Here is a 22,810-nt window from a genome sequence, read left to right on the forward strand (position 1 = left end):
CCAGGCAAGAACACTGGAGTGGGTTGCCATTTCCTTCTCCAATGCATGAAAGTGAAAAGTGAAAGTGAAGTCGCTCAGTCGTGTCCGACCCTCAGCGACCCCATGGACTGCAGCCTACCAGGCTCCTCCGTCCATGGGATTTTCCAGGCAAGAGTACTAGAGTGTGGTGCCATTGCCTTCTCCAATTTATTGCTTACCTGAACTTATATTTAAATGCTGCCTGGTGTTTTTTCTGGCATGTCAACGTCCTTGAGAGTGAGTTTTGAGCAAAGAGGGGCAGGGCATGTGGGACAGTCATCTGAAGAAGAATGTTCCGGGCTGGGAGGTAGGCGTTTGGTGAGCGTACTGGGGCAGCGAGGCAGCAGGTGTGTCTGGACCATGGGGTGGAGAGGGGGTGGTCAGATAAGGAAGAAGGCACGCAGATCCTGCAGATTCTCTCTTGAGTGAACTAAGAATCACTGTAGGGCTCTCGGCAAAGAAGTGGCTGATGTGAACTGACATGGTCACCCTGGTGATGTGATCACTCTGGTGATGTGATCTGAGTGATCATTCTGGCTGTGGGGTTGAAAACAGAAGCTGAAGTGCTGGGGCAGAGGCAGGGAAACCCCCGGGGGGTTTCGCTATCAGCCAGGGGCTCGGTGTGATGGTGACTCGGGCTTGGGTGTAGTGGTGAAGTGAAGACAAATGGTTGGATCTTGAATATATTGAAGAGGCAACAGAATTTTCTGACAAACTGAATGTGGGAAATTTAAAAAAAAAAAAGAAAAAAGGAGTTAAAGGTGGTTTTTGAGCTGAGGGCCTGGAAAGACGGGAGTGGCCACTGCGGAGATGGGAAGGATGTGACTGGAAGGGCTCAGAGGAAAAGATCAGGAGTCTAGTTTCTGAAGTGCCGAGTCTGGTGGGAGATTCAGGACGGCTAAGCAGTGGGACTGGTGGGACTTGAGCACGCCATGGGCAGAGGAGTCTGGTCTGGACAGGAGATGTCAATGTTGCACTCTGTATAATCTCCGTGTATAATAAATCAGCATTTCCAAGGAGAAATGGCTTGTCACCATCCTCTTGAGGAAATCCTTATTCCTTCCTTGTAGTCTTGATTAGGAAATGTCTTGTTCTCTGAACCTGCTGCTTTCTTTAGTTTCCTATCACCCAACTTTCACTTTTGAAAAAGAGGGGTTAAGTGTGACAGATTTAAAACATTTTATCACTTTTTACCCTCCTAAAATCCAGGAAAGTAGGAAGAGTCATTTTTCCTATACAGTGACCCTTCCAGTGAGATTTTTCTCAAATATTTCCTATAGCTAGGATTTAAATCCACACGCATGCCTAGGCACAGGCTTGCTGCATTCTGAGTTTATATGGAATATGTAGCAACTTCTAATAAGGAGAAGGTGATAGAAACATTTGAAAAAGAAGCATTTTGAACCTAATATATCCAAAGTACCTAGGATTCAGGGATCTAATAGCTGGGGCTAGATTGGAGAGGATATGGCCTTAAAGCCATTATATTAGAATTTATTGAAAAGAGAAATTCTGAATTTTTTTAAACAATCTTTTAAAGGGTTTCTAGAGTGTCATAATTTTAAGTTACATGAAACTTTGTTAAATTACTCTAAAACCTTTGGATTAGGAATGAAGTAATCTGATTTTAATCTTGATTCTGTGACTACTTGGTCATGAAGTCCTTGGGGCAAATCTTTTAACTTTTAACAATCCTAGTTCTTACATCTAAAAAATGAGGAATCAAGCCTCATGTTACCCCTTTCTATAGTAAGAATGTGGTACAATTCAGATTACTGTATGAGAAGGTACTTTGAAAAAATAAATTAAAGGGATTACTTCCCTCTTGTCAGCAGTATTATTTAGTATAAGAATAATCCTTTCTATTCTATCATTGACATAAAACTTAAAATTTGGCTTGTTGACACAATATAAAACAGAGTCAGGGACATATTTTTATTTCTTGAGGGAAGAAAATGTTCCTTCAGTAATGGTGTTTAACTGATGAAATGAATACGAGTTTAAAATCTTATTATTTCCCACTTAAAGTTTCAGGTTTGAAATTATTTTTCTGAGAGCAAGCAATTGTAAAAAAGACTTAATGGAGACATAGGTACCTCCCAACATTGATCTTGTTTTCCAGCATAGTCACATGGAAACTTTAAAAACAAATTTCTTGATCAATTTGTTTAACACAGAGATTTTAATTTTCCATTTACATCACTGCCTGTATGTCCCTGAGCTTTACACAATACTTGTCATCTATTTGGTTTGTTCATTTATTTTTTTTTTTTAGCTAAGAGTAGAGAACATTTGGCGTGTGGGTGCTCAGTATTTTGAATTGAACTAAATTAGTCTAAGCCAGTTGTGCAAATGTAATTCCTCCTGGTAGTGATGGGTTTAGGAAGGTGTATGTGTTGCAGTTCTGGTCAATGAAATGTAAAAAGAGGAAGTCTCAGAAAAAAAGAGACACTTGAGGAGTGTCAGAAGACAACATCTTCTGCTGTCCTACCTACATGGTTTTTCCTGGATGTGATGCCTGTAAGTGTGGCAGCCTTCTTGCCCCATGAAGGCTTATGGGTGACAGAGCAGAAAGATGGGAAGAACCTGTCTCTTTAATGAAACTAATGGATTGACCACTCTTGGACTTCTCTTTTTGTGCAATAACAAATGTCTCATTGTTTAAGCCAGTTGAGTAGAAGTTTTCTGTAATTTGTACACAAAAGCAGCATAATAGATACACAGACCTTAATGATTAGCTTTTCTGGTTATTTTCATTCTCTTGATCATGTTAGTTATGCTTCTTGGCATTCCAGATCCCCCGAGTTTTCTTGAAAAGAAGTAACTGGGGCTGTTGTCAATGCAGTGTATAAGGACATATACTGCTTAAGGCTTCTGGGGGCAGCAGTTCTACCTGTTTTGTGCATCACTATATACCCAGGCCCTTTATAGTGCTTATTTTTTAATACAAGTTGAGTGAATAAATGAATTTTCAACAGTTCTTTTTATATCATAATGTTATATTAGGTTGATCATCTCAGGCAAGAGAATAAGGTTAACAGAATGTCTTTTCTATTCCTTTTTTTCTGATTTTGTTTATAAAGGCAAATAAAAGTAGAGGCCATGACTTTTCAAGCATCAGTCATGTTTTTTTTTTCCACCAGATTTGTTAATTGGCACAAGAGGTCATCTATACTTGTCTTACTATTGAAACAGATAAAATGAGATCACAATTCCAAGAACAAGGGATAAAAAAGAGGTGGTGAATAGAAGCTGTTTAATAGGCTGCCATATGAAGGCTGAAGTTCTTTAGCAACAGTGAATTTAAAAGGATATTTTCCATGCTGTTAAGCTCTAAATGTTTAAATTGACTAGAGTGGTACAAGAAGAAACAGAATTTTCACAGTTAAAAATTGAGCATATATTTTATGCTTGGTTAAACTTTCCTGTATACCACTTGAAATATCTGGTTCTACCTATATTAAATAACTGGTTAACCTACATCCCTCTTTTAAAATTACATTCCAGCGTATCTCTAGGGGAGCTTGTTTTCCAAGGTTGGAAGCTATGTGTTTTGGAAACCTACCCATGCCAGAGGCTGCCACATGTAATTCAGGGTATCCACCAAGACATGAAAAGAGTGGAAGCAATTTAGATAGCCCTCATTTCAGAAATGAACATATAAACTCCAGTTTATTCATATATTTGAAATATTAATTAACAGTTAAAATAGGTAAAGTAGATATACATTAGTCAATATGGTTAAAACTCAAAACTGTGTTCAGTAAAATGTAGCAAGTTTTAAGTAGGATACGATTAACATAACATGCTAAAAACAAATCAGTATTTTTGAAATATTATGAAAATGATGCATACCAATGTTAGGATTGTGTCACCCTCTGTGAGAGAGAGAGATTGATTTGATTTTCATTATATCTCTACTTGGCCTTTTCCTTTAAAAGTAAAAACTTTAAGTTAGTATGGCAAATGTTAACTCCTATTAATTCTGAGTAGTGGGAAATGATTCATATATTATTGTCTGTATTTTTCTGTATGTTTGAAATAGTTCATACTTTTTTAAAAAAGGGGTTAATTTCACAATTTTGGAATGACAAAGATCTATTATTATCTTAACCCCTTCTGTTTGATAGTCTAAACTTATATCAATATTAAAACTTTTAATTATAACTTAGAAAATTTTTTCTAGTGGTTTGTAGCAGTGTAGATTAAGGTCATCCCAGAAAGGCCACTTAAAGACACGAAAATAGTACTTAGAATAAATCAAATTTCTCAGCCAGTTCTGTGCTTACCAGGAAGTGAATGTTATAAAAAATAAGTATAGAACATTTGAAGCATTTTGTCCTACAAGGATGGGTTGTTTTTTAAAGTATCCCAACTTTTTCCATAGAGAAAGCAGTTTGCCAGCAACTTAAATGTTTACTATTTTAAAAAACAGAAGCATGTCAATATTTTGCAGTCCAAGGATTTTCTCATGATTTTATTCATTCCTCTTGACTAAAGTTTCCTAGAGAAAGTATGTGGGAAAGTGACCTCATGTCTTTAAATTTCTTGGAACCATTTAAAAAACAAGCTTGTAAAGTGATTTTATATTCTTATCTAAATATGATTACTTTTTTTACTTTGATACCATTATAAAGTTACCATTAGGCATATGAATTTTACAAAGCTTTTCATATTTGAAAAATATATCTTAACTTTCAGTATACCAGGAAAAATACCATTTGCATTGATTAATCTTAAAATTTAACAATATATATTTAAGTCACTTTATGAATAATTTTACAGAAGTATAAAGGCATGGCCTAATTAGAACTTTGAAAATTCAAGCATAGTGAACACAATTTTTATTTCTTTTTTTTTTTTTTTTTTTTTTTGGCTTTGAAGTTATAGACCCTTAAAATGGACAGTGTCAGTTGAAGGTAACTAACTGGTCATTACCTGCTATGCATGAATCTGGAAAATACCCATCTTATAAATAGTGACTCCAGATTTCAAATACATTTCAATTAGATGCTGGCTTATTGTTACTTTGATTCTTCTTGCATGTGCACTACCAAAATGTAATACATTAAAAAAACTTTGACATAATTTTTTGAAGAAGGATGGCAATTATTAGAAAAAAATTTAAATTTTAAATTTATATGTATGAATAATTAGAATGACAGTCCAGTAATTTTTCATTTCTACATCATTTATTTATTTTTAGTCACATTTGTGTTGTTCTTCAGTCACTCATTTGTGTCCAATTCTTTGCAACCTTATGGACTGCAGCATGCCTGGCTTCCCTGTCCTTCACTATCTCCAGGAGTTTGCTCAGACTCATGTCCATGGAGTCCAGGAGTTTGCTCAGACTCATGTCCATGGTTGGATGGTTGATTCCATCCAACCATCTCATCCTCTCTTTTCTGTTGCCCCTTCTTCTCCTGCCCTCAATGTTTCCCAGCATCAGAGTCTTTTCCAATGAGTCAGCTCTTTGCATCAGGTGGCCAACATATTGGAGGTTTAGATTCAGCACCAGTCCTTCCAATGAATATTCAGGGTTGATTTCCTTTAGGATTGACTGGTTTGATCTCCTTGTTGTCCAAGGGACTCTTCAACAGTCTTCTCCAGCACCACAATTCGAAAGCATTAATTCTTCAGTGCTCAGCTTTTTTTATGCCAACTCTCACATCTGTACATGACTACTGGAAAAACCATAGCTTTAACTATACAGACCTTTATCAGCAAGTGATGTCTTTGCTTTTTAATATGCAGGATTAATAATCTGTCTGGGTTTGTCATAGCTTTTTTTCCAAGGAGCAAGCATCTTTTAATTTCATGGCTGCAGTCACCGTCCAGTGATTTTGGAGCCCAAGAAAATGAAGTCTGTGTCTGTATTTAGCGTTTTTCACCTGGGAACTATATCAAGTAAATTTTGGTGGCTAAACATCAAAAACAGTGGACAAATACTCCTAAACTATCCACTTAGCAAAATTAGATGCTCCAAGTCCTTGTCTTAAATTATTGCATAATGAAGCCCTTCCTATTGAGTAAGTGGATGAGAATACCATATTTCCTTGTTGCTCTTAGAAATATCTGATTCACTCATCTATTCTTCAGTTTGAGAAAACTTATTTAGAATATGCACCTGAAGGCTTATAGTCTGAGGTTTTGCCTCAATGATCACTTTCATCAACATCATTAGGATCTAGATAACCCTCTGTCTCTTTGTATCTACCTCTGATTCTCTTAATAACTGTGAAGATTCCTCTATTGATTTTCTCCTATTCATATTTGTCATTATAGTCAAAATGAAATAATCTAAACTCTCAACTGTGGTCTAGGCCATACCACCCTAAATATGCCCGATCTCATCTAAACTCTCAACTGGATTCATTGAAGGCCTTAAAAAAAAAAAAAAAAAAAAAACTCAAAAGATGGTATCTTTCTAGAATTTTATATCTTATTAAAAGATGATGTTAATACTAGGGGAAATGCAATATGGAAACTAAGGATGATGTAATAGTGATCATCATTTATTGTAAAATAGTGACATGGGAATAATTGATTAATAATAATTAAATAATTCTTGAGATAATGAAAAAGTAAAATATTTCAAATGATGTAAGAAAAATTGAATAAAATTAAATCACTGAGATCCCATAATGTATCTCAGAGTAATAAAAGGGTCCAGTGGATTCTCATGGGGACTGAAAGATGTACTGGATTGTATCCTATTTATAAAAAATAAATTTTCTCTTTATCCCTGGGAGAAAAATTAAGAAAAACTAAAAGTCATGAAATATCAGTCCTTACAAATAGTTGCTCAAAAGAAACCAAAAAGCTACAGTTTTGTCTAGTGACCCCAACTAGTATCTCTAGGGTTAACAATCTCAAAATGTTTTCAGTTAAAGTTACAGGATAAGAAGTATCACTTAAAGAACTAAAAACTTTATAATGTGGCAGAGAACACAGGGTCAGAGTTCTGAGTCCATGTTTTCTTTCCCCGTAAGGCTTGGCAAGTGTGTTTGTTCTTGGCGATCCTAATACTCAAACCAAAGAAAATTGGTCCAGGGTGGATAGCTGACCAACTTGAGAATGTGAACTCCTTTTTTCCCCAGGTTTTGAATCATAAGAAACAAACTCAGGACACTGGAACCAAAGGGCTGGGTCAAAGCTAACAGCACCATGGAGCTCAAAGTCTCGGAAAAAACCAGATTGCAAAGACATCTTTGAAGCCAAACTTCAAACGAAGCAAAGCCGGTATGCAGAATCCAGATAACAGGCCCCTGTGGGGGAGAGAGGGTGACCAATCCTGGGTGAACTTCCTGCAGTTTGAATTATTCACATTCTTTATAACAACATCCTTTTACTTAAGTCAGAATTGGTTTTCTGTTTCTTGGAAACAACAAAATCCCTAAAACAGAAATCAGTGCCAGGAATAGGATTGTATTAGGCCCTGAGTGAAAAATGTAGGACTGTCTGTGGAGTGGAGGCAGAGGGCTGGGGTAAAGGCACGGGTGCAGAGATTCCCCAGTCCCATAGAAATCGGGTGGCATAGAAATAAGAGGTGGCGAGATACCTAAACAACTGCCCCAAATCTCTTGAGCCCAAGCCACGTCACTAAAGCCAAAGCCTCAGATATAAGTTCTCAGATGTTGAGATGTGGGAATGTGTTAATTCCCTATGGACGTAAAAGTCAGTGGCAAGGAGTTCTCAGTACCAGGTTGTTTGGCAAAAAGTATATTGGAAAAAGCAGGTAATTATGTATCTATATTTCATATTCTTTTCTGCTTAGATTGTTGAAGATCCAGATATTATTCATTAATTTGGAAGAAGTCAGGGCTCGAGAGCCTGGCAGTTGAAAGGACGATAGCTAGCAATAGCTAGACTGGTTGAGGAAGCTTAGCCTTTTTCCGCAGGATGTTTGCCTATCACCCCCCACGGCCCCCAATTCCCAATCTCTAGTAAAACATGTCCCTAGACTGGAATGTAACTGTGGATGGGGTTTTAAGGGTAGACTAGCGAAGAAGTGCTTCCTGCCCTATAGTCCTCTTTCAGGTCACTTTTCCTCCTTTATTCTCTTGAGGACAGAGCCATTAAGAATAATGGGGTCTAAGGAGAGCTGAATAACAAAAATCCTGAAGGAATGGTCATTAGGTGGCCTGGTGATTAAGGGTGCAAGCTTACTCTACCCTCTATTCCCCTCAGAAATTCCTGGCATCACCTTTCAGTCAGTGACACACTCAAGAAAGACAATGATTGAGAGCCCGCTAACATACTGGGCAGTTACCACCAGAGCCGTAGTCTTAGGCAGTTATACCAACTCATACCAACATGGTGCATCCTGGCCTCTTCTGGAGGCTCCAACTCAAGTAGGAAAGCATGCTGGCACCAGACAATACTTACTGGAGAGAGAAGGACTCTCTAATGTCCTTCTGAAGAGCAGGTCTGAAAGGACAATTGAAAAAGGAAATCCTTCTAATGGCCAGATCCTAGGACTGGCAGGTGCGAGTTAGGAACTTACTTTGCTAAAGGCCAAGAAACAGATTTGGGGTATTTATTTTAGGGGCAGACCAATGATCAGTTAATGATCCTATTTTCTAAGTTTCTTCGCCACCTCTTAAGTCTTCCTCCTTTTTCAACTGATCCTTTTTGTTGAGGTTTCTCCTATTGTATTGCTGATGTAACGATAGTAAAACATGCCAATAAACCCAGAGGTGGTCATTCTGGCAGGACAGTGATTATGAACACCAGATAGAGACTGAAGGGCAGGCATTTGTCACTGTTCCTGTAATACCGGATCCCATTAAGCAAGATTATAGACATTAGTGGAAACAGCCCATCCACGTGTTGTTCTTGGGAATAGTTTTAAAGTCCCATTTTTTTTTTTTAACCAGGTGACCCCATTTTCAAGGCTTCCACAAATGATGGTGCAAGGTCGTGTGTACGCGGCATATTTCTATGAAGAGGTTCTGCCCCATCGACCTGGCCACAACTGACTGAGACCCCCGATCCCACTGACATTCAGCCTCTAAAGGACTTAAAGGTAAGAAACACAGAGACAGGTAAGCAAGCGGCAGTCCATGGAATTGTGAGGTTCTATAGAGCTGGGTTCAGAACATGCACCATGGAACTTCAAAGGTCATGGGTACAGGGCTAACAGGTCACCCATGTGAGGAAGCAGAAATGAAGAGGCCTTCAGGGGAACCAGTTTACAGAGAATAAAATAGATGCATAGGTGATTATGAGTAAGAGAAAAGGAATGAGGAGGAGGAAGACAGAGGGCAAAAGACAGAGAGGGAGAGCAGAGAGCAAGGAGGGCATAGACAGAAACAGAACTAGACAGAGCCAGAGGCAGATAGAGACACAGCAAAAGAGATGAACAAATCTGCTGGTGACTTTCTGGATGCCACAATGTCGAGCTATATTTCCTGCAATAAATTCCGTATTTCTGATCCTTTTTAATAACTTTGCTTTACAAGCTTTTTAGGCAGATTTCTGATTCTTACAACCAAACAATTCTTGAGCGAAATATCTGCTCCTTGATTATGGCTGCTTTAAATTTTTTTTTAGTTGAGGTATAGTGGATTTACAACATTGTGTTCTGGGTGTACAGAATAGTGATCATCTGCAAATTACATTTCATTATAGGTTATTACAAGATGATGGGTCTAGTTTCCCATGCTGTACAGGGCACTTATCCTTATTGCTTCTGTTTTACACAGAGTAGTTCCCATCTGTTGTTAATCCCACATCCTTAAATTGTCTCTTCTCACATCCCTCTCACCTTTGACATCTGCAGGTTTGTTTTCTAGGTCCGTGAGTCTGTTTGTTTTATATATATTCATTTATATTTTTTTTAAAATTTCACGTGATATTATAAATTTTGTCTTTCTGTGTTTGACTTCACCAAGCATAATATTCTCTAGGTCTACTCATGTTGCTGCAAATGGCAGTTACTCCATTTTCTTAGGGCTGAGTAATATTCCACTGTATATATATACATCATCTTCAGCACTGTTGATGGGCACTTAGGTTGCTTCCATTTCTTGGCTATTGTATATAATGCTGCTGTAAACACTAGGGTGCATGTATCTTTTTTGGTGTGTTTTCTCTGGAAATATACACAGGAGAGGAGTTACAGGATCATATGATAGTTCTTAGTTTTTTTAAGGAACTTTTGCAGTACCACACCAGTTTACATTCCAAACAAGTGTATGAAGGTTCTCTTTTCTCCACAGCCTCTCCAGTATTTGTTCTTTTTAATGACAGCCATTCCGACAGGCGAGTTATCCCATTGTGGTTCTGATTTGCATTTTGCTAATAATTACTTAGGAAATAACAATGTTGAGTATCTTTTCATGCACCTGTTGACTATCTGCCTTCTTCAGAAAAATGTCTGTTCAAGTTGCTTGCTCATTTTTTGATTGGATATTTTGATAAGAATTCTATGAGCAGTTTAGATATTTTGAATATTAACCCGTCAGTCACATCCTTTTGCAAATGTCTTCTCCCATTCCATACGTTGTCTTTTTGTTGATGGTTTTCTTTGCTATGCAAAAATTTGCAGTTTAAGTTCCATCTGTTTGTTTCTTTTATTTCTCTTGTATTGGGAGATTGATCCAAGAAAATATTGCTACAACTTATGTTAAAGACTGTTTTGCCTATGTTCTCCGAGTTTTACGGTTTTTAACTTTACAATATTGTATTGGTTTTGCCATATATCAACATGTCATATTTAGGCCTTTTAACCATTTTTATTTTTGTATACTCTATGAGGAAATGTTCCAGTTTCACTTGAAGAGACTGGCTTTTCTCCACTGTATATTCTTGCCTCCTGTGTCACTGATTAATTGATCGTAGGTATGTGGGCATTTAAATGTTTAATTTGAAACTATGGACATATATGTACTGCCTAATATAAAACTGGGGCAGTCCAAAGAGGGGAGGTGCTCAAGGAAAAGGGACTATGTAAGTTGTAATATCTTAACTACTTTCCAAAGACTTAGTTTTAGTCAACAGTAATAACATTTACTAAGCACTTCCTTTATGTCAGACAGGCTCAAAAGCTGTACATGCATATCTCAACTATTGTTCATTACAAATGTAGGATATATTATCCTAACATTTTACAGATAAGGTAATTAACACCCAGTGAGAGATTAAGTAACTTGCTTAAGGTCACATAGTCAATAAGAATAACAGATGTGTGTGTGTGCTGTGCTCAGTCATGTCTGACTCTGAGACCCCATGAACTGTAGCCTGCCAGGCTCTTCTGTCCATGGAATTTTCTAGGCAAGAATCGTGGAGTGGGTTGCCATTTCCTTCTCCAGGGGATCTTCCCAACCCAGGGATGGAACCCACCTCGCTTGAGCTTCCTGCATTGACAGGCGGAATCCTTACCACTGCATCACCTGGGAGGAGAAGGCAAAGGCACCCTACTTCAGTACTCTTGCCTGGAAAATCCCATGGACAGAAGAGCCTGGTAGGCTGCAGTCCATGAGGTCGCTAAGAGTCAGACACGACTGAGCGACTTCACTTTCACTTTCATGGATTGGAGAAGGAAATGGCAACCCACTCCAGTGTTCTTGCCTGGAGAATCCCAGGGACTGGGGAGCCTGGTGGGCTGCCGTCTATGGGGTTGCACAGAGTTGGACACAGACTGAAGCGACTTAGCAGGAGCAGCACCACCTGGGAAGCCCCTAAAAGGTTTGATCTATTTATTTAGATTAAATTGACACTTGGAAAAGAATATATGCACTTAAAATTCATTTCAAACTTTTATTGAATGCCTGTTATGTACAAAGTACTGTTTTAAACTAAAACTGGTTAACATCAATGTTAAAAATATAAAGTCTTCTTAAACATCACTATTCAAAATAAACCTTTCTGTGATAAACACACATACACACAAAGATGTACTTCTTTCTAATTAAGGTTTTCAATTTTCAAAATACCTCCTTTAAAACAGAAGGGAATAAATTCCAACAATGCTACTTTCAACGCATTAACTATCTTAAAGTATACTGGAATATTTAAAGACTGCTTGCTGCAAAGTGGACTCACATGAAAATGAACCTTGATTTCTGAGGTAAGTCTACTATTAATAAAAACACTGCAATTAATTAAATGGATACGTAAGTTACACACACATATCTAAAAAAATAAAATGACAGAACGAGAGGAGTTTTTCATGGAAGGTGACGTGTTGCCATGGATTCTGTTTCTCTCGATTTTCTGAGCAGAGCTTGTTTGAGGGCACTAATTTTCTCATCAAGTTCAGCCAGTGAATAGTTCTGCTGTAAACAATAACACAAATTGCTGAGTAAGACTTTTAATGCAGGTAAAGTGCTAAATGTACTATAAATACATAAAATATCCAAAAGCATGGTAAATAACTTTTCTCATGAGAATAATTTTTAAATTGAACCATATATGTTTACTATGCTATAAATTTAAAGACATAAAACAACAAGGCTTAAGTATTTCTTACTTTTGATTTTCTAATGACTAAGCTATCTTGGACCTTTTATACTTTGAAAGGGTCATAAAAGCATTTTTTCAACTGCCTATTCTCATAGTCAATAGTAAGAAAAAAAAATTTTAGTTTAATTGCTTAAAGTAACTGGGAATTCTCTTTTAATTTAAAGCCAAGGTAGTTGATTGCAGTTAATCTAAAAAAAAAGTGGACATTCAAATTTCAAAGTTTTACAATTAAAAATAGAAGGGGATCAAGATTGCAAAGGATGTGGCGCTCACCTCTGCAAACAATCAAAATATACATGTGGAACAACTATCACAGAAAATTAACTGGAAATGGCAGAATTATACAACCAAAGCTGCAAGGAAGATCTCTACAAAACCAAGTAATACAGAAAAACCAAACATCAGGTCAGGACTTGTGCCCCTGGGATGGATATGTAAGGAAGAGAAGGTTTCCAAGGGAGGAACGCTGGCATTGGGGAGGGAGCAAGCAGGCTAAGCCATAATCTGGGAATTCCAGTCCTGGGGTCCTGCACAGGGGCGACAAGTCCCCACGCCTGCTGGGAAATCCACTGTGACAGACGGAAGGGCTGGTGAAGCCTAGATTCTATGGGGAGGAGCGCTTGTGCTGGCTTCCCAATAATCAGGGTGCAGAGAGCCTTACACTGGCAGATGCTGCCTTGCTAGATCTCTCCGTCTAAAGGGGTGAACACCGCCAGCCTTGTTCACTCCATACCACAGCCTGCGAGATCTGGGCCAAACACTGGGGAAAGACTCTGTTCAGCTATGCAGAAACAGAAAAGGGTGCCAAGAGTAGGATCGGGGTGGGAAGGAGGTGGCCACTGTCAGAGCACTCAGGAACACGGTGGTTTGTCTCCCAGCATGAGCGCCCCAGCATGTCCACTCCACACTGCAGCTTAGAGGAGCTTTGGGCACTAACAGAAGAGCCACAGAGGAAGTCCAAATCCTGGACAGCAGAGCAGCCACCTCAGTTCCTACAATCACCATGCTCTGGCCTCCTCCATACCTTTGCACTAGATCTGGGACAAATACAAAAATAAGCCACAATAAAGGAATGAAATTGGAGTGGTGCAAGATATGAGTAGGAGCCTAACAGATACAGGCTTCTGTGTATGAAATAAGCTACACTGATATACTGCACAGCACATGGAATAGAACCAATATTTTATAATAACTAAGTAGAGTATAACCTGTAAAAACTAATTTATTAAATGTTGAAATGATAATATTGGATGAACATAAATTTTTAAAGATTCAATTAATACAGTAGTACTGTGAACAGGGGTGGACTAAAGTCAACTTTGCCAGACACCTTTTTTGACTTAGATGCTAATTAGCCTTATCTGCAGAAGGAAAGCGGATGAGAGTTAAACTGAACATTTATTATTTTTCAGCATTTTGTAATTGATACTTTCTTCTACAGTTAACATCTGGATAAATTTTATTTTTTTATTTTATTTTATTTTTTTTTTATCTGAGTCACTCCATGTCCTTAAAATGACACATTAATTTATGTTGCCCTTTTTTTCCAGTCCTAAATCCCAGGATATGACCTAAAAGCAACCACAGTAGAAACTTTTATTAATAAGAAAGGTATAAAACCAAACTATTTCAGAAACCAAAATAAAAATATAGTAACTTACTTGAGGTGGTTGAACTTTCCTTCTTTTTCCAGAGAAGTTCTAGATTAAAAGTAAAAAAAAAAAAAAGTAATCAATACTTAGAAAATCGAAATAATTTTTCTTTATAGAAGAGTGAACAAAATAAGGAGAACCCTGGAAGAAATAAAGCCCACAAACTCACTGAGCACTATCTGTAACTGACACCTGCTTTTTTCTACTTTGGAAGTTACCCTCCAAAGATAGTATTAAAAGTATAAGTGGTAATGTCAGAACATGCTTGTCCCTGGCTATACACAACTATACTTTAGCCGTTAATTTCCACCTTGTACTGAGGCCTAGAGATTGTGGTAAGAGGAGCTCTGTGGATCTTCTACTTAGTTTCCTTTCTTAGAACATTCCTATCCCAGGATACTGAACAGGTGAAACAGCAATAGTCAGAGAGAAACAGAATGTGGAATACCAGGCAGCGGGGTGAAAACAGTCTTGACTATAATGGGCACTGTCTGTGTGACTCAGGGGACTAACGATTCCACCCCACTGGTCGTCAGTGACCACAAGAGGTAAGGGCCTCGTTCTGGCCAGCAATTAAGGAGACGTCAGCTGGGAATTAGAGAAGAGCTTCTGCAGAAAACTTCTTCACTTCTAAGAGAAAGCCATCTAGGAGGCAGTTCTTCCGGACGCTGTTGTCATCTGGACAGGACACCAGAAAACACGGTGGCTATCTTACCATCTGCCTGAGGAAAAAGTCAGCACCAAGCAGAGCTGAGACGGGAAAGAGCTCAGTTCTTTGACAGTCATGATTTAGCCCAATAAATCAATTTACCGTGAAGACTGCATTACTGTTGAACTTCCTGTGTTATAAGATTATTTTCATACTGTTTAAGTCAGTTTGAGTATAAATTTCTATTACTTGAAGCTAATAACATTTTCACCAACATACTGCTGTGCGTTTTTTTAAACCCTGATCTAATAAATGATTGCTTGACTTTGTTCTTAGTTTCACAGACCTACAAGGCCTTGAATGGCAAATTATATTAGTACATTAGTACATCTGACAAAGAAACTGTCAACACAGGCAGTAAAATTTTCTCGTGAACATCTGCAACCATGAAGATTTAAAGCTGTTTTCAAAGAATACTGAGGTATGCCTCTTGTCAGTAGTTTCTAGTAAGTGGGAAATCAGTAAGTGTTGGAATAATTAAATATGGAAGTGCCTACATAAACATGCTTCTTCCTGTGCCAAACTGAGCAGGATACTGTGGTGGGGCTTATGGGCAGGTAAGGGCTCAATTTTTAATTTGGTCCCCACCCAGTCTCAAACGTTCCCAAGAGGTGGCTTTTGACACAGCAATGAAAACACATTTCCCCTTGTTTTCCTAACAGCTTAACCTGTAAAATATAGCAAGTTTCCATGTCATTGAGCAATCAGATTAATGTATCATGAAACCAAAGTGAGAAGTATCAGAATAAGGCCATCAGTGGTTCAATGACTTAAAAGAAACCCACGCTCTGAAGAAACTTAGTGGTAAGCTGACCTCTTTCATGACCAACCCCTTTCTTTACTTCTCATCTGTTGTAAAGGGTAACCGATTGTCAAGGGTGACAGGGGAGTGCCTTAAATGTTTCGTCCCTTCTAGTCCCACTGCCCTGTTTCAGACCTTCATTTCTCCCCGGCGTGGGCAATGATATGTTTCTGAACTTTGACTCCAAACTCTAACTCATGCTTTCACAATGCCACCAGACAGAAACCCATTCAAGGTTTCTCTTTCTCAAAAACTTAATTAACTCAGTGCTCCCTTCTCCCCACAGTTCCCTTTAGAACCAGGACTTAACCATTATGGGCTAGAGTTACGATTCCATCTAATCAGTGCTTTCAAACAAAGTCAACATCCCTTTAAAAATCCAATAGCTAACTATCGGCCAAGTCCTATCCATTCATTTGCACATTTATGTAATGCCTACTACATTCTGTGTTCAAAGATGAACAAGACAGTTCCTGCCCTTCAGAGGCTAAATATTTAGTGTGAAAAACAGACATATAAACATGTAAGTGATAAATGCTATCAAATGAACAAAGTGCTATGGAAATATACTCGTGAAGAATGTTATACTTACTGTTTTCCAGGGTCATAATTTAAAAATCAGTAAGTAAGTATCTGGACATACTCATAAAGATTGTACCTCTTAAATGGTCTGTTAAGCAATGCACCCAAAAATTTTAAAACATTACTACATTCAAATTTTTCCATGTTGAATGTGAAGGGTAAAGATCTTTAGAACTACCACATTAAAAGTTTAAACATATACTAATCTTTGTTGTAATTCCTGCTTTATATACATTAACTTTTTTTGAGTTTTATGTCTGTTTCGTAAATGAAAAGAACTTTACATAAGCTACTTTTTTTTAGGAACCAAACATAGTTTATATCGTTTTTCTGTTTACGTTTCCCTTTTCATATACTGTGCCGCACGGTTACCCATGATAATCTCATCCAACTGTGTTTAGAATTTACCTACATGTGAATCTGGATTAGATACATTTCATTTAAAAACTTTTCATAAATTTGATTTCTAACAAAAGTTCAATCCTTAGGAAATTTAATGGGCTCAATATTCCTTTACTTCCTACCTTTGGAAGCTAGAAGACTGTGCTACATATCTAGTCTATTCTTCAAGAGTCTACAGAAAAGACGTGTAAAATTATGCAACTGCCATTATGAGTACTCTCAGCAAGAGGAAAAGTAAGAGTGGTGAATAATGTGCTATGTCATCTGCAGGGTGTGTATCAATCTCACACACACAACGACAGCTCTAAAGCTGGTTCCATTCTGAGAAAGGAATGCAGCTCCTATAGCTGGGACATTCCTCTGTTATGGAAGGGTGGGTATGAAATCTTTGCTTTTGAGTCTGTACCATACATATTCAGAGGCCTTAAGGACAAAACCAGTTCAAACATTTCAGTGTTTTGTGCTTGTAGCTCACTATTAACTTGGATATGTCATTTCAAATACTAATCCAGAAATGATCCCTCTAATCAAATACATGTTTAATATATTTGGAAAAAAATTTTTAAAGCACTAGTTTTATTACAAGTGTGACAACCCAACACATACAGGCCAATCCTGTTGACATTTATAATACTTCCTGCCTCTGAAGTTAGTTTCAGACCTCAGGCCTCTGACAGTCTCAATGTTCTTACCCATTCTACCTATCACGTCTATATTGTCTCTCCCAATTGTATCAAGTGTTAAGTCCTACCTACACCTTCAAAAGTTTACCTGATACTTCTAACTGCATATCCTGCTGACTATAAGTCCACATTTCCTCCCAAAATATCTCCTCCTCCAGATTTTATTTCTACCAATGATAGTATTATTTTTCTAACCAAAGACTAGACTCATTCTGGCTATACAATCAATTATCAATCTTTGCCAACTTTTCTTTCCTACTGTCAGTGGCACTAATCTTTTCTATTCTTGCTCTCATGTCCTTGTTTCAGGATCGCACTTCACATTTAAGCTGGTATAATACTGTCTTCTTCAGTCTTTTCATATATCTTATAGAACAGTATCAGATGAATCTTCTACCATTTGTACAAGTCATTTCCCTGCTCAAAAATTTTCACAGCATTTAAACCTTAAATTTCTTTCAAGGTCTTCTATAATCTATTTCTACCTCTTTAACCAAACATTCTACCCTGTGTATAAAGAATCCCCCAAAATAAGATTATGATTTGAAGGGGTTGTCCTTTTGTTAATTAAATTTAGTAACAGAGATATGTTAAGCTTTTAAAAACCGAATCAGAGAGAAAGAAGAAAGACTGAAGGGCCAAGATCCACTAAAGGTATGTAATTCTATAATACTCTCTTGTAAGATGAGTTCTATTGTTAACAAGAATTGTATTAACAAGATATGAAACTGAACTAGAAAAAATAACCTGCCTAAGGATTTCTTAGTGAAGGCAGCTTGAATGGGAAAAACTTATGATGTGTTACTGTAGGAAAAGGCATACAATCTCTATGAAGTTTCCTAGGAAGAGGCAAAGGAAAATCCTCAAGATGGAAAGGCCTTTGTAATTATGTAAAACCACCAACAAATCTCAAATTAGAGAAGGCCAGGAGTTGTATGACTTACCCATGTTTATACAGCTACCTCTAAATGGTTTCTGCACTTAAATGCTTATATTTACTGAGGTTTTACCTTGTGCTACACAGCATGCTAGGTGCCTGACTGGCATTATCTCATTTAATCCTTGCTTCAGCCCTCAGTACTTTAATCAGCCTCATTTTATATTGAAGGGAAGTAAATCACTAAAACTCTCTAAATTATTGAGCTTTAAGATTCACTGCTCACTTTGTTTATTTGACTTACCTTCTTCATCTGGAAATATTCCTTTTTTGTACCTTACTCTAATACCAACTTGAAACTTTGGAAAGATTGCTGTTATTCTGAAAATAATCCTGTTTTCACCAGTGACTTATAATGATCCATGCTAATTGAGTTATTTTATATAATATTTCAGAAATAGGAGTTTTAGTAAATTTCATTAAAAATTTAGTAAATTTAAAAATTTAGTTCACTTTTACTTTAGTTCTTTCGAATATGGCATTGCTTTAAAATACACACACACAAAGCCCCAGAAAAGGCAGGTGAAGGCAGGTGTTATGTATAATCACCCCAGAAGACTGAGGAAAATAACACAATGAGCCCAGGATCAGTTGTCTGAAACATGCTAATATGACAAAGATACTTATCAGCACAGATTGTTTTTTAGTGTTCTTGGAAAAGGAGAAAAATGAAGACTAGTCTTTCAGAAAGTCTGCAGAGAGAGGGATTAAAGAGGCAGAGGGATAATGGAAAATAAGGCCCCAGAGGAAGCCTCTGTTTTACAAGACAGCAAGTTCAGAGCAATAGGGCTATTCAGGCTGATTTATTATGCCACAAAAAATGGCTTAAATTTGAGAATTTGGGTAATGTGCCATGATGTAACTCTTCAAAAAAATTATGTCCATAATACAACATTAAAAAAACTCAGTCTTTAAAGAACTAGGTAACTCTTTACTCAGAACTATGTTCATTCATCACTAAACTATTAAAACGGTTTTTTGCACACAGGAGATCTATGAGTGAATTGTTATATGATAAAGAATCCTAAAATAACATTTATTTTTTCTTAAAGATACGTATACTTACTACAGATTGAAAATATTCAGGAGAGATGCCTTCTAATTCAAGGATTTTGTCCTCAAGTTTTTTAATTCTCTGATAAATGTCTCTTGGCACTGGACCACCTAAATACATGAAAAGAAACTGAGATATTATTGGATAATTCTTCTTACAGTTTTATCCTTAAAATACCATGCAAAGACACTTATGCAAAAGAATGGGAACTATTTAAACTTAAGAAAATAAATTAACAGGAGTAAAATAGAATGAAATCTTTAGCAAACATTTTCATATTATACACTATGGGATATATTATTGTATCACACTTCTCCCCAAAGCCCCATTTATGCTTCCTATGTTGCTAGGCATGTTGTTTTATGTTAAGTTCATTTGATAAGATACAATTTGATAAGATTTAATAGTTCCCATACAGAACAACTTGTATCTCTGACAGACTCTGATACTTACTAAGGAGGAGAAAAATGCAGTGACTACTGACAATTCAGTGGTTGTGATACGTCATATTTTCTTCAATTTAAACTTCTCCTTACATGCCGTATTTTCTCCTTTAACTCAGAAGAACTTTTTATAAAAAAGAGCTTTACCATAATTCTTAACTAACTTTCTAGGGAGGGGATTGGTAAAATTAAGGTTACTGAGATTTCAAGGTTATGATTATATCCTAAGTTCTTCCATTCCTCAGCACCCCCCAATGCAAACATTCTGGTCAAAAGCACCACCTCTCCCTGGATTATCATAACCTCCAAATTGGTCTAGTTGATTCTGCCTTGCATGCCTCAAGTCTGTTTACAACACAGCTGCCAATGATCCTTTAAAAATGTAATTCAGAGAGTGTTAGTTCTCTGCTCAAAACCTTTCAACACCTTCACACCTCACTGACATTAAAAAAAAAACCTTTACAGTAGTCTACGAGGTCCTATACAATTTGGACATTGTCCCCACATACCATTTCAGCTATTTGATCTCTTTTTTCTGTTATTCAACTAGGCCAAGTACTCTTACAGCTTCAGCACTTGTGGTTCTCTCTACCTCTGTATTCACAAGGCTAGCTCTTGCCAACTTCAGGTCTTGGCTCAAAAGTTACCGTATCAGTAAGGCCTTCCCTGACCGCTCTTTAAAAAATACCAGAGCTACCACCTCCCCCTACCCAACATTCCCTCCCTTATTTTTCTCTAAACCCACTGACATTCTATATATTTTGCTCATATATTGCCTGTTTCTTCACTCTAATAATATAGACTCTAAGAAGGCAAAATTTTTGTTTCGTTCATTGGGTATGGCTGTGCAGCCTGTGCACTGCACAAACCTGGGAAGCATCAGTTCACAGACTGCACAGGTACTCAATACGTACTGAATGAATAAATACATTAGATAATCATATGCCATTAAGAACATTCACATCCAAAGTATCAACTTGTTAAATACAAAAACTCTAGAAATATGTTTTTTTCGGAAAACTAATTTTTAGGAGCTTGGTTTTTCCTGCTCTTGAATAAAGGGAAATGAATAACTTACTCATCTGACTTTGCTCCTGCTGCTCCCTTTCGCTAGAATGTCCTCTGCTGCACCTCTGTACCTTTCAAGAACCAGTTCAAGCTTCACTGGGTCCACAAAGCACTGCCTGAATCTCTTCACAAAGAGGCTCCTTGAGCCCCACCATAATCTTCATTTAACATCCCCCTTCACTATAAATCTTTCTTCCATAGATTATGAAGTCCTCGAAGCCAGGAACTGTGATTACATCATCTCAGTTATCCCTCCTGTCTAAAACAGTGCTTTGCATATAGTAGGCATTCAACAGGTACTTCTCAAAATTAGCTACTGGATACTATTAGATATAATAAACCAGTCAATCCTATTATACAGCTGTAGTTTAAATTAGTTCTGGGAGAATTAATTTTAATGCTTATCTCTTATTATCCTCAATGGTTTACTCATTCTCTTATTATCTTCTACCTCCATCCACAAACACACCAGCTAGACTGGATTTAGAAATTCCCTGAATCGTATTTTGTGCCTCTGTGCATAATGATATTTATAAGATAGAACTGACAGGATCTGATGACTAAATGGGGAAGGATACTGAGGCTTTATAGCCAGTTAAGTTCTAGGTTTGATTTCCTGTTTCCACTTACTACATTGGGCTTGCTGCTTGAGTTCCCAGAACTTCAGTTTCTTTATCTGACAAGGGTAACAGCACCAACACCTCACAAGGTAGTTAAATATTAAGTGAATTGATATACGTTTAATACTTTCAGAGTGACTGGCACTTAATAAATGTTGGTCACTTCCCCAATGGCATGTCTTTATTTCTATGCTTGTCTTCACTGGAAAATCTTAAAGGACTAGGGTCACACCTTTTAATACTTTGTACCTAGCACAGTGATAAGAATGAGAGAGATGGTCATGAAATTGATGGAAGTGTAAGGGGAGGAAGAGGAACACAACCACATGAACTGTAAACTCCTTAGGAGCAGGGACTATGCTTTCTTCCCTTTTCTACCCATCAGAACAATGTTTTGTACATGACAAACCCTCAATGAAAATTTGGTGAATAAATGAATTGGAATTTCTTTAACCACTTCCAAAGGTCCACTATAGGGCACTGCCAGGCACTCTGCTTACCTGTTTGCAATCGCAAGTGAGCCTCGATATTCTGTAGTCGTTCTTCTACAGCCTGATTACCACAATCTCGGAGCATACTGTTATGACCCGACCCTTGAATTCCTTCAGATCTAGTCTGTGGTCCATATGTATTCACAACTCTAGAAACTAAGTTCAAAAACTTTGAGTTTATTAAATTTACATTTCAAAACTCATAAATTCTCTCTCCCAAATAGTACTGTACGTTCTTTTCATACCACAAGTAGGAAGAAAGGCAAGATTTTTTTTTAATAAATAAAATTTTATAGGAAAGTAATTTCTATTCCATTTTGCTTATAATTAAGAATAAGTGTCTGTCAATGATGAAAATATTATGTGGTGGATACTTACCTTTTACATGACTTTTAAACCCAGGGTAAGGAGTAAAAATCGCATCAGTTCTTGCACAACTATTTTCTAAGAAGAATTTAGATGAGTATAAGTTTAAGTATATTCTTAACTACAAATGTACATTTTGATAACCCTTCAATAATGCATATATTACTCATACGCATAATCAGAGAACATCTAATCTTATCTAATGTCTGATTTATATACAGAAAAGTCCTCAACATTCAGTGGCATAATTTAATTTTTAACAAATACCAACATTCCTAAAGACCATCTGTGTCTTTGGAGAAAATAATTTATATATTATAGAATGTTAAAAATGTGTAATCTAAAGAGATATTCAATTTCAACATAGAAATAAACAAAGCTCAGTATTTTTACTGAAATATAAAAAATACAGCATATAAAAAATACAGCATTTGTGACATTGCGTGCTCATCTAATTAGGGAACATCAAATATAAAAGATTATGCATTTAATACTTTTGTATTTCAGAATACCAC

The 22,810-nt window shown here is 37.0% G+C and overlaps 1 protein-coding gene and 1 long non-coding RNA gene across 7 annotated transcripts in view; one reads left to right on the forward strand and one right to left on the reverse strand.

The window, feature by feature from the left end:
• Positions 1-14,775, forward strand: LOC129634336 (uncharacterized). Its single transcript, XR_008705561.1, has 3 exons — positions 1-325; positions 8,898-9,046; positions 14,643-14,775. It is a non-coding gene; the product is annotated as an uncharacterized LOC129634336 (long non-coding RNA).
• The window catches only part of MBIP (MAP3K12 binding inhibitory protein 1), a 19,131-nt gene continuing 8,088 nt past the window's right edge, over positions 11,768-22,810 (reverse strand). For 3 of the 6 annotated variants that reach the window (XM_055556504.1, XM_055556501.1, XM_055556503.1), the window contains 5 exons: positions 22,308-22,373; positions 21,939-22,085; positions 19,320-19,417; positions 14,148-14,186; positions 11,768-12,299 (listed from right to left, as the gene is read on the reverse strand). In XM_055556504.1, coding sequence (XP_055412479.1) covers positions 12,192-12,299; positions 14,148-14,186; positions 19,320-19,417; positions 21,939-22,085; positions 22,308-22,373 — 458 coding nt within the window. In that variant the 3' untranslated portion in view covers positions 11,768-12,191. The remainder of the gene's footprint in view (positions 12,300-14,147; positions 14,187-19,319; positions 19,418-21,938; positions 22,086-22,307; positions 22,374-22,810) is intronic. The other 3 variants (XM_055556502.1, XM_055556506.1, XM_055556505.1) reach the window with 3 other exon arrangements.

The sequence above is a fragment of the Bubalus kerabau genome, chromosome 19, assembly GCF_029407905.1.
Source record: "Bubalus kerabau isolate K-KA32 ecotype Philippines breed swamp buffalo chromosome 19, PCC_UOA_SB_1v2, whole genome shotgun sequence".
Taxonomy (NCBI): Eukaryota; Metazoa; Chordata; class Mammalia; order Artiodactyla; family Bovidae; genus Bubalus; species Bubalus kerabau.